Source organism: Manacus candei, unplaced genomic scaffold (assembly GCF_025592945.1).
Source record: "Manacus candei isolate 608988 ecotype Guabito, Panama unplaced genomic scaffold, ASM2559294v1 h1tg000010l, whole genome shotgun sequence".
NCBI lineage: Eukaryota > Metazoa > Chordata > Aves > Passeriformes > Pipridae > Manacus > Manacus candei.
This window is the reverse complement of record NW_026138058.1, coordinates 7,791,705-7,805,441: the sequence shown is the minus strand read 5'-3', so window position 1 is coordinate 7,805,441 and position 13,737 is coordinate 7,791,705. Positions and strand designations below refer to the sequence as shown.

Here is a 13,737-nt window from a genome sequence, read left to right as displayed (position 1 = left end):
ATCTTTTTCATTAAACTTTGTTTTCTGTTGAAAAGCAACCTTGTAGTTACGGTAAGGAAATCATGTATTAAGAAGTTACTAAGTAACAAATTCCCCTAAGTCAATAGAGATTCCTATCTATAACTTTTCCTATTCATGACTATCCTTTGACAGGAGCCTGCTTAAGATTGCACAGTTGGTGATCCTGTGGTCCCACATTCAGTGGCACCAAATAGAGCAGTGAACAGAATCAAATTTATCATGCACTGCTGTAGTAATGTCTTAAAAACTGTCTCAGGATAAGCTGCTAGTTTGGGCTCATAAACTTAAAAAAATTCATCTCCTAATGTCATGTTTAGTTCCTACCAAAACCAGCCAGTTTTTCAGAAAGACAGAACAACCCACAGCCCATGTTAAAGTCAGATATGGCCAAAACCCATTGCTTTGGAATATTGAGATGAACCTAATTAGGACCCTAACCAACACGTCTTCTTTCTACCTGCTTGCAGTAGCACTTCCAGAAGGGGAAAACCTTTGGGGCCACACAGCCCAGTAAAGTTTGTAGCTGTCCATACTTCCCCATCCTGCTGTGATCCTGCCTTCGTCCAGCACCAGGTGTTTTGTTTTTAAGAAAACATCAGCCCCCACTAGTAAGCCCCACTTGTTCCATTCTGCAGTGAGATACAGGTTGTGGGGCACCTCCTTCACCCACCCATGTCCATCTTTGCTTTCACCTCTGGTTTACTGTGCTGCAGTCCCACCGCTGTGGGAACGGAGTGACAGCATGTAGTCACAGACCCTAAAATACTTGCTTTGAACATCCCACCCAGGTCTTTACACTTGTATTGGTCCAAAACTCTGCAGACTTTGAGTTCAGGCCCCAGGCAGCACAAAGTACAGTCACACACAGAAACAACCAGGAGCACCTACAGCAGGACTCCTTGAGCTTGAGACCGAGGCTGCAATAGGCTCCGAACTGGCTGCTCTTCATCCATCCTAGCCAGTGCTCTGAAGAGGTATCACTTTCAAAATACTTTGTCAAAGTAGATAGCGCATACTTATGCTTAAAAGTCAAATCTTGAAATGAAATACTCAGACCTCTCAGGCCAGTCAGATGATTTGTTTCTTCCATAAACACTCTTCCCATCTGTCAATTCAAGGCATCCCCTTCCACAGGAGAATTGGTTAATAATTTCTGATTGGTTTCCACACCTAAATAACTTCAAAGTGCTGCAAATCTTTATTTCCTACCAGCTCTTTCCAAAATAACACCACTGGTTTGGGATCAAAAATCTGTATTTTGCTTTAAGAAGAGTTGATGGCAGAAAGTGTGGAACACCTGGAAGATGGTCCTGGATAGTGTTTGAAAGGGGAACGTGAGGCTCATGAATATGAGGAGCTGTCACTTCCTATGATTAACATCCACACGATGCTTGACGTTTTGGCAGGACATATCAAATAATGCACAATAATATCTTCATCTCCACTTAAAGAAACTGCATTTCTCTCTGTCTTATTTTGCTGAGCTCTTCTGCTTGCGTCTTTAAAAGACACAACATTTACTTGCTGCTTAGGGCTTTGTTATGATGACATTTTTCAGCTGTATACTCTCCTTGCCATTCCTCATCGTGCCTACATTATTTCAATAAGCTTGAAGGTTTTACACTGTGAATAACCAAGTTGGCAGCAGATGCTTCAGGTGATTTCTCGCATTTAGTCATACAGCAAATGAGATTGCAAATTACTGAAACAGGGAAACAATGGGGTGCTTTGCCACCTCCAGGAGTCACAGATTGTTTTAAGTTACAAACATAAGGCATTAGTGGTTCTAACTAGAGAGAGAAAATTAAATTAATCTCCTGTTACACTTTCTGTCATCTTCCTATATGTTCTCAGCTGATGCCATTTCACTTTACCCTGTCTCTTTTTGAGTTTTTGGAATATTTCCCCTCCCCTCCCTTACATGGTTCTGCCTGGTACCTTGCTGGTGTCAGGACCCTGCTCAATCTCTTCCACAAAACACAAATTCTCATTCTCAGCAGCTCTTACAGTTTCATGTCCCATGATCAGTGGTGCTTTTCCCAAAGCCAAGAATCTTGGATGCCTTTTTAATCAGGGGGGAGGGAGAGGGGGGGTGGTAGGGAGAGAAGGAAAGGGAAAAAGAAGTTTTACTTTTCAAATACCCAGTTCTATTCTTTGAAAACATGTGAGAGGAGAAGAGTTTGAAAACAGTGTGAAAACGCTGCCTCTGTTCCCTCTACAAGTACCATAATCAACAGGCAGACACAGAGTCCAATCCTGAAATCTCTCACTCTTTTAAGACATCTCATGAGGGACCATCTAGACTAGGATGATGCTTTTCACTTTCTCCTGTCATAGGGAGGTCATGGGGCACAAGGTGTGTCTGCCACAACTAATCTCAACAATGCAGGAAATTGTTTTCCTGCCTATGTTCTCCTCTGTCATTCTTTGCTGTTTGTGTACAACAGTAACTCCACAACAGAATTTCTCCTCTATCTTTTAACTTTCTTGGTCTCTGAGTAACTCTGCCATTGCCAATTGTAGACTGCCACAGCAGCTGCCCAGCACCAGGCCTGATCCCTGCCATAGGAGCACAGAAGAGTACTTGGAAGCCCCCCAGTATCCTCCACAGGCTTCAGTTCATTCACCTGGACCGTTTCCAGAAGGAAGAGCAATGAATATTTCGTTCTGAGGTCACAAGAAGCACAAAGCACTCGGAAAGGCTGAAATTACTTGACTTAGTGCAGCTCTAAACTAGTCCATCATTTCACAGGCAATACCTGGCATTTCCTGCAAAGACAGGATGGAAACAAGAACACCAGTGGGAGGAGTCCAACTTGAGCAATGTGGATAACTGCACACAACACTCTCCTCCTTCCCCTGCTATTTCCCAGGAACAAGACTGCAACTGGTCACAGTGGAGATGCTCTGCCTTTCCTGTGGTCGACGTTCACAAGGATATGATAACTGATTTCTCAGTTAGTGTTCAGTGATAAAATCAACAAGGCAAAGCATCCATCTGGAATCATCTTGCCCCTCCTCAAGATTCTGTTTTATTTACCTTGTTCCTAATTAGTCCTTGAAGTTAATCCAGTTCCACTTCAGCAGTGTGTCTTCAAAAACATCAAAGAACGGTGCTGAATGCCCTTCAAGTTATAAATTGCGAGTCATTGTTATCCTTTTGATATAGGTGACGTCAGAATATGCCTGCAAGAACAAATAGCTGTTCTTGCTGACTTTTTAGAAGACCTTACTGATTATCTGTGCTTGTATTAAATCTATATTTGCTTAGACAACAGTATCATCTTATGATAGTGCTGAGACAGAGGCTGACAACTCCCAAATGTTAAACAGCTGTCCATATATTATGTTATATCATTCCTCCTTTGCCAAATAAAGGGAAGAAGATCAATTGTGGAAGAGCAAATATTTCATACTGTTTTAAGGAGATGAATCAAGCATCCAAAACAGCTTTTCTGTTCATGTACAACTGCTGAAGAAAGCATCAAACACATTTTAAAACAAATGAAGAGCAGCTAGAAGTGACCAGTACACACTTCAGTATCCCTGAGGAATGGTGCTGTGTAAGTCAGGGATATCAAGGGGCTTCAAACACAGGTCTTCTGGTCCATTTTCCTGGCCTCTGGAAGCTTTCTAAGGCAGAGTGCAAATGAGCTACTTCCCCTCCAGAATGTGTCCATCACTTGCCAGCTGTACCTCAGAGCATCTGACTTAACAGTAGCCAGGTCCCTGGTCTTTCAAATGCACTCCAGTCCAGCATGGCTGTTCCTGACACACTTCCCAGAGTGAAATAATTTGTTAAAGACTCCAAGTTGACCCGGTAACCAGGAGCAACAAGTAGGACGCAGAGGCATTGTTAGTGAGAGTTGCTGACCATTTCCCCCCTGCAGTTTAAATGAAACGGCTTCTTTGCAAAATCAGATTTGCATTTATCCCTGCCAGCAGACACACATGGGGATAGGATTTTTTGAGAACAACGACTTCAAAGCCCCAAATGGATAAGTGCTATAGGACTTACGATGGACTCTAAAATACTGTCAAAAAAAGTCTGGTGACTAGGCAAAAGCTGCTGCTTGGGAGACCTAAGCACAGCTTTTCCTCTATTACTTATCTCCCCTTGCAACATCTAACAGGAGAGCATTCTATTTCTTTGCTCATCAACATCAGGGGAGACCCAGAAATAGAGTTGACTAATTCATGGCAGTGGGGGGCTAGGGCAGAGTGAGTGAAGACTGCAGTCCTTTGGCTCCAAGGAGGAGTGTTATCCGTGAACATTCCAGCTTAATCCTTTCAGCAGCAGGATTTCTCTGCTCACAGGGTTGCTGGAGAAGTTTGGGTCATGGTCATATCAGAGGGGGTGCTAGAGGTGAACAGGGACAGCAGCCCTTTTAGCTGTCACCAAGTGATGAGTTTGACCTTGCTGGTGTGGGGGCTAAAGACTGCCAGGAACAGAGATGCCAAGCCAGCAGAGTGGAGAAAGATTAACCCATGATTTTAGGTGCATGGAAGACAGCACAGGAGTCTTCCTCAGCAGTTCTCCTCACTGCTGCAGGAAGACCATGTTTTCGTGCTCCCAGGAAAGAAAGGATGTAGGATTAAACCCTGAAAGAAAAGATCAGAAAATGCTGAGTTGGTATGGATACCATTTCAGAGCCAGGAACATTTTGCCTGGTGGACATACCCCCTCAGTTCTGGGGCCTTTCCTTTCCTTACAAGGGAACCGCCGCTGAGTCCAGACTCAGGGTCTTGATCATCCCTACCTGGCTGTATGTTCTAAGGACAGTTATGTTTTCAATCAGAGACCCATGGACACATGACTTAGCAATTCCTTTTTGACCAAAGGCGATTTGGTCTACATCCTCTTGTCACAGAAAAGACAACAGCCTTCATTGTATCTCCAACCAGAGATGTGAAAGACTAACAACTCTGCCAGTCATTGCTACCTTCTTCCTCCCCTTTCCCTGTTGGTTCTTCAGGGCTGGCAAAATCCAGTCTTAGAGTAGGTCTGGGCATTTCCAGGACGTTATGATTTGTCTCTCTGAAATGAATACAGCACCTGCACCTACTTGGTGGCCATAAATCTTTCTGCTGGATTTCACAGATATCTCGTGACATTTGATTGCCTGACAGTAACATACAGGGCTGAATTACTATGCCCTATGTCCTCCATCATTACTTTCCAACTGAAAACTTCACTGCACCTTGAGGAGAAGCACCCCACCTCACCCCCTCAAAATGCACATGATGCACACCCAGACTCTTGATTATTACCAGGCAAAAACATAATACATCTTTCTTTATGGGTCCACAGCTCCTCTGTGGTTCCCACTCTATTCCTTAGAGAACTGTTTTCCATTTACTAGCGGGTCTACACAGCAGTTCACTGACCTCTGCTCCTAGGTTTACAGCATAAAAAAAAAAACAAACAGGAGTGTCAATTCCTCTGCTGATCATTGGCTGGGATCTTGAGTCAGATAATAACAGGTTGTTTCCAAGTTTAACCAGGTGACTAATTTTCCAAGGACATGTGAAAAATCCTAGCCAAAGACATTTTAAACGGACCACTTCAGGCCATTGAAGTCTGGTGGCATCAAAATGCATAGAGTATAAGGAAGTTATTTAGTGACTCACAGCAGTAATTAAACCAATGATATCAACACTACTGTGTTTCTGTTGCATGGGGCATGTAATAGCTTCCCTGAAACCTGAGTTCCTGCTCTGCTCTGCTTCTACCTGCTTGTTGACTCTCTTCTCTCATGAATAAGCACAACAGAGACCTTTAAATTCAACTCACCCTTGGGAGTATTCTTCTAATCTAGATACATAATTCATTTTGCCATGGAAAAGCCATGTCTTCCTCTTGAAGCAATTGCAGCATTGGTTTCAGGAAGGCCCGAGAACCTCATTATTATGAACAAGTTTTTTGCTGCTGAAGCAGTGAGATTTGGTATTCAGAAATACAGACAGAACAAAACTTGCCTTGGAGCTTGTACTGAATGTTTGACTTTTCCTGCAAGCTGCAGAAGGGAGGGCTGGGAGTGGGAAGAGGCTGTAGTCTGGGGCAGTGTGACATTCTCTCCCACAATGTACCATCCTATCAGCCAACAGTAATGCTCCCTGGTATTTTGCCACTGAAACCATCAAATGTCATTTTCCCTGTGGGTAATTCTTCTTTACACTCCAGTACATCAACCTCACTCCTGGCACAACAAAGCCATACTGCCACTTAGGAGATATGGCTTCAAGTCTCAGTTCTGGCATTCAAGATCCTGATTTCTTTCCTGCAGAGCAGATTTGAATTTAGTGCTCAAGAAAGGTGTGGTGTGCTTTCATAGGAACCAGAAGAAGTGGTCTTGAGGGCAAAGAGGAGTAACGAAAAATATGCCTAACCACTTGTGAATAGTAGTGGGACAAAGGTGGAGAACTGGTGACACCTTCTGAAGGGATCCAGTGGCACCACGAGGACAGCATCTCCCTCCAGCACCTCTGCTTGTAGAATCCAGGACTGGGAATGCTGCTGTTCAGGAGGTGTTGTTGGGCTCAAATTCTCACTGCCTCGGCAGCAGGCATGGAGCTGTCCTTACCATGGGTCTCTACATTCCTCTCTGGGGCGAAAACCAAGCAGTCTTCCCTCTTCCCTCACTGGAGAGGAGGGAGCTGAGCAGATACACTGGAAACCTCAAAGGCCTCAAATGCTCCAGTGTAGCAGTTCAGAGAAGAGGGTGGGTGTTCGGACGTGATGCAGCACTTCTCAAATGTAGATCTCAAGGCATGGCCAAGGAATGCTATTTGCTCTTTGCTTGGATTTTCCTCTCCTTAACCAGGTCCTCCTTTTCCTTGCAGCTCAGTATTTTGCTAGCATCATGGTCATCGTTGGTCTGTCTGTGGTGGTAACAGTGCTGGTTCTGCAGTTTCACCATCACGACCCCCAGGCGGGAAAGATGCCCAAATGGGTAAGCAGCTTTGGTGGTAAATATTCAACAGGCTCCCACTGAAAGAAAAAAAAATAAAATCTGAAAGCTATAGTAAATTTTTTATAGGTGAGGGACGGTATTTGTTCTCCACTAATATGAACAGTAAGCTATAGAAAGCATATTTGATACTTACGTTTCCTAATGGAGTTAAAGAACAAAAATGTACTAAATTTACTTTTCCATTAAAACCAGTCTTTCTTATTTGGGTTTTCTGTTTACATTTACAACATAGTGGTTGAGTCGTGACAAAGTAATTTTGCTCAGCACCCACTTTGCAAGTGCTAATCCCGTGGGCACCACCTTTGATTTCTTATCCAGCAGACACTGGATAAGAAATATCCAGTACTGACAAAAAATGTGACATTTCAAAGTGCTAAACAAACACCAGTCTCTACTGGGCAGTTTGTCTGCTGCCATCTGATCCACTCTCAGTGCATTAGCATGTGGACCCTCTTTTCTCTACAGACTTCTCTACAGACAGCAGCAGACTTTGTTAGCCCAGTGAGGTCTGGCACCAACACCAGCTGGCTTTCAAAAGGAATGTTTCCTTCAGATTTTCAAGTTAAAGGAAAATGATGGGTTTTTTTCTCCCCTCTCCTTTTCCTAATTGATTTTAGAATAGGCAAGTTGTGCTTTGTAATTATAAAATGTAAAAGAATGAAAGCAGAAGCAGATACAAAGAGTCACAGTCAGCTATCTACCACCCTGGTTTCACTGAGGTCTGGTTGTACAGCATCCTCTGGTATCTCATTCACCACATTTGTCATGCTAGACAATTATCCTGACATGATGATGAGCATCACATGGTTACCAATGTCGGTCCAAGCACAGAACAGCTTTCTAATTTAGCCTCTCTTAAAATAAACTGTTGCTTCAATGCATTTTTTTTAAAGTCCAATAACAATGAAGCATGCTCACAATTATTTCTCAAAGTGCTGTATTATTTAAAATCCTCTTTAGTTTCAAGACATCAGAGCGTGTGAATTCTGGAAGAACCTGCATGTAAGCAAAATCTGAGGGCACAAATCTGGGCAAACATGCTTCAGATGTCTAAATGTTCAGGGTATGCAGCAGTGTAAGAGCCCCCATAGAAAATTTTTTTGGTTTGTCTGCTTTTTGAAGAACGTAAACACAATGGCTCATGTGTCTCACAGGCCCTGCAAGTCAGCTCCTTCTCTCTACCAGTTTCTTAGTTTCTCATCTTGAAACACAGCGTACAACAAATTCTCACTCTGGAGGAACCTTGTTCAGTGGCCTCACAGCTGAACTGGCACACATTACAAAACATACCATCAGGAAGCCAAGACTGGAAAGCATTACTGGGAAGCACAGATGATAGATTGTAAAAGCTGTAGACCAGATAAGTTGACAGGACTGAGGTATCTCAAGAAGAAAAGGGTGAATTCCAAGTGTGTAGGGAAGAGGCTGACCCCACAACAGTAGGTATTTGTCCTCTGTGAGATACAGACAAGGCTCAGTCATTGGGATTCATGGCAAAGTCTCCTTTTTTTTTCCTTTTTAGTTTCCCCCATCCACCTGTGTAAGGTGTTTCTTACAGAGACACCTTGAAAGACTTTTGCCTCATAAAACCCAGGAATCTAAGATAGCCAACTTCGGAAAGAAGGAAATTTTTTACATAAAACTTGTTTTCTGCATTTTCAGTACCAGCAGCTGTCTTTACCATCTATGTACTCCCCACAATATCCTCATCCTGACAGAGCCAAACACCAGTTTATGGCAAAACTCTAACCCTGATTAATTGGATATTGTTACAAGATTGTTCTCACCTGCTGCTTAAATGGATTTAGCTACTGGAGTAAGTTGCAAGGGAAGGCATTGGATCTTTGGGCTTACGTGGGAGAAGCTGCAGACCCAGAAGATTTGACTGGACAAGTTGCCTAAACACCCGCTTTCTAAAGTATTTACAGTTGAGCATCTTCTTTTCCCTGCCCGCCTTTCAAGGTCTCAGTGCTTTGCCTTTGCACCAGAAGAGGGAGGAGAGTGCCTGTTAGTGTTTAGCCTCTCTGTAGGTGTTCACTTCTTCCCTTATTTTGCTGCTGAGAATTGTGCCTTCCTTTCTATTAATTTTTGGTGACTTACTAAAGCCAGCTTTTTCCAAGACAGGAGTTCAAATCCAAGGTGTTCAGTCAAGGCATTTGTTGGCCACTCAGCTGAGAAGTGAGAGCTGCTGGCCGATTGACACTTTTGAGAATGTCTGCTGAGATAACATGGAAAAGAGCACTGAAGAAGGCCCAGCTACTGAGCAGTTTGGAAGTGAATAACATCAGCCCAACTGACCTTCCTCTACTGACAACCAAGACTGTTGCATAGGAAAGAGAGATGGAGAGACCAAGAACTGAGAGAAGAACAAGTTTTGAGGGAAAAGGCAAGAGCACTCTGGCTCTTTGCTGTGCCTCAGTCAGGTTCACTAGGCTTTGGACTTTCCTTTTGATATGCTTCAAACCTGGACATGTTCAGGTTTGCTGAGGTGCTGATATCCCTTATCAAGAGAGCTTTAATTGGAGACTGTCTCCTCTGGACCAGGCCAGGCAGGTGACTGTGATGCGAACCACCAGTGCATCTGTATTTTGGTTAGGGGAGGACTGTAGTGGAGAAGCTCACAGCCCTGTTAGGCTGCTGACCCCTGAAGGCAGCTGTATCTGTGTCCTTCCTTCATAGAAACCCAGATATGACAGTGCAGGTGAGAGTATAAATTCATATCATCATATCCAGTCTGTTCTCCAGCAACCCGTGTGCTGCAACTGTCTCCTCAGTTAATTGGTACGACAAGAACAGATTGTGCCTAAATGTCTGTTTTCAAGGAAATAGAGCATTTGAAAATCCAAGCATATTAAAAGCTGTGTTGCTGTCTTCTGAGTATTTATTTTTCTGTGGAAAATGTGTTTGACTGTAGTTATAGATGTAATTTCCCTAAGGAGTAAAAACTCTGAAGAAAAAGCAGTATTCCTGTATCAGAGGAATTCTTTTTTTCAACTCATATCTCCTTCCAGAGCTAAGGCAGACACATTCACATTTTCTAATAAGAAAGTTGTCTGACATTGTATTTTGGAATTACACAGTCCTGGAGAATTAATTTCTATCTTCCCTTTGGCACTGGCACTGCTGACATATTGCTAGCAATTAAGACCTTTATCTTGTTCCATTTTGTCCCGTTTTGTTTCCATGAGTAGTCAGAGTACATTGTAATTAGGTAAGTTCAGTTAAACGCAGGATCAGCTTTTTTAAGCTGCAACACTATAGGTTTCTATTTGTCAGTGGTGACTACAGAGGAAATAATAAACTATTTAAAGACCTCAGTGAAAACAAAATAATATGAATAACAGGAAAATAGTCTTTCAGGACTGTCGTAGTTTGAACCCAGCCGGCAACTAAGTACCACGCAGCCACTTGCTCATACTTCATCTTCCCTTCCTGGTGGGGAGGAAAATCGGGAAAAAACCAACACTTCATGGGTTGAGATAAGAACAGTTTAATAATTGAAACAGAATAAGATGTAATAATATTACTGATATTATTACTACTACTACTACTAATAATAATAGTAGTAGCGAAAACATCAAGGAAGGAAGAGAAAGAGAGTAATAAAATGCCCCATACAATTGCTCAACACTTGCTGGCTGATGCCTAGCCTGTCTCTGAGCAGCAATCAACAGCTCCCAACCAACTTCCCACAGTTCATATCCCTTTGGAATATCCCTTTGGTTGGTTCAGGTCAGCAGTCCAAGCCATTGCTCCCTCATGGCATCATGTGCATCTGCTCACTGGCAGAGCACAGGAAACTGAAAAGTCCTTGACTCAGGGTAAGCACTACTCACCAACAACTAAAATATCGGTGTGCTATCAACATTATTCTCATACTGAATTCAAAACACGACACTGTACCAGTTACTAGGAAAAAAATTAATTCTGTTCCAGCCAAAACCAGGATAATGATGAAGAATAAAAGATTCATTAGAGGGAGACGAGCAGAATGGCTCACAGGGAATGGCACAGGGCTGTGACACAGAACAGCTCGCACTGCAGAATTAAAAAAAAAAAAAGGTGTAACTGCTTTCCACTGGTCATTGTTTTTGGCTTTTGCTGTTATTATTTTTCCCATTTGTGTTTATTAATGCTTCCTCCTTTCTGAAATTATGCTTGTCGTTACAGCAGCAACTGAAAGTGCTAACTGTAATTTTCCCATTCCTGTGTCTGTACTGTGAAAACGTAGGAGTCATCTTATCCTGCATGTCCAACGATTTTGGAGGCAAATTGTGGTCCCAGGTCAAATATGACCAAAGTAACTGGAGCAGGATTACACAGGGAGTCCTGGGCCAAGGCTCTGAAGTGAAACCAGAGACCACTTCTGTTCTCTCCTGGACATCAGATTATTTGACTTGCAACCAGGATGATAAAGTCATTAAAGAGGCCTGGCTGCATGGAGGGTCTTTCACAAGCACATTGCAAATGTCCATGTTGTACACATAACACCAGGAGGACTTTCTAATTACAAGATTTTACAGATTTAGTTTGTTGCTCTTCACATAAGGTGTTACTGGTTCCACATCCTTTTTACTGCCTTTCACAGTTAACAATGTTACCAACGGGAATTCTAGCGGGCTTAGATTTCAGACAAAACACCTGAAGATCATTTCACTGGGAAAAAATTCTGGATGCACTCTCCAGAGTTAGCTCGTTTGATGACCTTGACAAGAAACATATGAGGCACAATCTGCCATGTACAGGTTAGGGCAGTCTCGTGATGCACCAGTGCACAGGGAAATGACAGAAATTAACAGCAGCATTCAGATTTGGAACTGCTAAATTTAATTGATTTACTCTTACTCTTTTTTAAAAGCACCTCCTGTATTATGTGGTTGAACTCTTCAAAGGGGTATAAATGGCTTTCTTCCCCCCCAAAAAAAACAAAAACAAAAATAAAACCAAAAGCCAATCAAAGCTTTTTTATTTAGAATAAACAACAGAAATGGAGGCAGTGAATGTGCTAGAATTAGTTGTTACTCTGCTGTAAAGGGATTTTTTTTCAGCAGAATCTCAATATTGGCCCCCCAAAATATTTAAGTGTATCTCTTTCCTTACTACAATCTGAGAAATGCTTCAAAACTATACAGCCAGTTTTGTACTCGTTGCTCAATTGCAGAGATCTGGGATTGTTTGCTAAAGATGAGACTTCAAGAACCATACTGTAAAGTAAGATTTTACATCTCTCTTGCTCTATAATGTAATTGGGTGTTGAACACCTCTGTGCTCAAAACAGATCCAGAAAAAGGCCATCTTTGGTAAGAAGCTAGACCCTCAAAAAACAGCAGAAATCCATCAGTGTTTCTAAAAGACAGTACAGACTAACCATGATAGTCACAAAATGTTTCAAAAACTTCTAAAATGCTGAAAAGTCCCCTGTGTTTCTGCCCTGGTAACTCTCTTTCAGGTCCGTGTCGTCCTGCTGAACTGGTGTGCTTGGTTTCTACGAATGAAAAAACCCGGGGAAAACATAAAGCCCCTCTCTTGCAAATACAGCTATTCTAAGCACAACCTGAGTGTGAACAGCATGGAGGTGAACGTCCTGCCCGGGCACCAGTCCAGCAATGGCAACTCCATCTACAGCTACCACGCGATGGACAGCCCGTGCTGCCCCCAGAAGAACGACCTCGGCAGCAAGACTGGCAAGATTACTTGCCCCTCAGCAGAAGACATCGAGCTCATTCAAAAGAAAGCTCTAATGGATACTATCCCGGTGATCGTGAAGATCCTGGAGGAAGTTCAGTTCATAGCAACGCGATTCAGGAAACAGGACGAGGGTGAGGAGATCTGCAGCGAGTGGAAGTTTGCAGCGGCCGTGATAGACAGGTTGTGCCTGGTTGCATTTACCCTTTTCGCCATCATTTGCACATTTACAATACTCATGTCCGCTCCAAATTTTATAGAGGCTGTTTCAAAGGATTTTGCATAAGGTTTTCAAAGATGAGCGTGATAATTTGAAAGCGAATATTGCCAGTAATTTTGCTCGATAATTTAAATCAAATAGAGAAGTGTACTTATATGTGCTAAAATACACTGAAGGGGATGAAAATAATTTCAGGACATAATTATTCCTGATGTTAGTGATTGTAGTTACTGAATAGTAATCATATTGAACTCTGTTACTCATTTCATAGATTAGTGCCACATATAATTATGTCATGATCTGTGACAAGTGGTAGACAAAAATTCAAATCTACAATATATTTGTTACAAGCTAACACTCGTATCAATGTGTTACTATGAATTTTTGAACTTTTAGATATCGTTAAATTAACTTAAATGTTCATTGATGACTACAAGTTTTGCAGAATTTTGTTGTTTTCAGGATATTCGTGTTTTATCATTTTTGTTTGGTGTGGTTGTGACATGCACTTATCAGATTTGAAAGACCTATCTCCACTGTCTCATGATGCTGTATATTGTACATGAAAATAAACCATCATCATATTAGCTCATCCTAGCAGAGTGACTGGAATGTTTTCCTGGTAAAAACATTAGCAGAATGTATCTTTCCCAAAAAAATAACATTTTTTTTTTTTAATTAGGGAATACTGATTGGAAAGACATTGGAAAGAAAATTTGTTCTCCATGCTGACAATAATTTATATCATTAACAGTACCTTCTTAGCTGTCTCACTGCTGAATTGTTTGTTTCACCTTGAAACTCTACTTTATTTAAAATATCTCTGATCTCTTGGAA

General features: G+C 42.1%; 1 protein-coding gene across 1 annotated transcript in view; it reads left to right on the top strand.

Annotated features, from left to right (window-relative positions):
- The window catches only part of LOC127466578 (neuronal acetylcholine receptor subunit alpha-7-like), a 56,861-nt gene extending 43,405 nt beyond the window's left edge, over positions 1-13,456 (top strand). The window contains exons 9-10 of the mRNA XM_051777494.1: positions 6,865-6,974; positions 12,445-13,456. Of these exons, the coding sequence (XP_051633454.1) occupies positions 6,865-6,974; positions 12,445-12,966 (632 nt within the window). The 3' untranslated portion in view covers positions 12,967-13,456. The remainder of the gene's footprint in view (positions 1-6,864; positions 6,975-12,444) is intronic.
- The last annotated feature ends 281 nt before the right edge of the window (positions 13,457-13,737 follow it).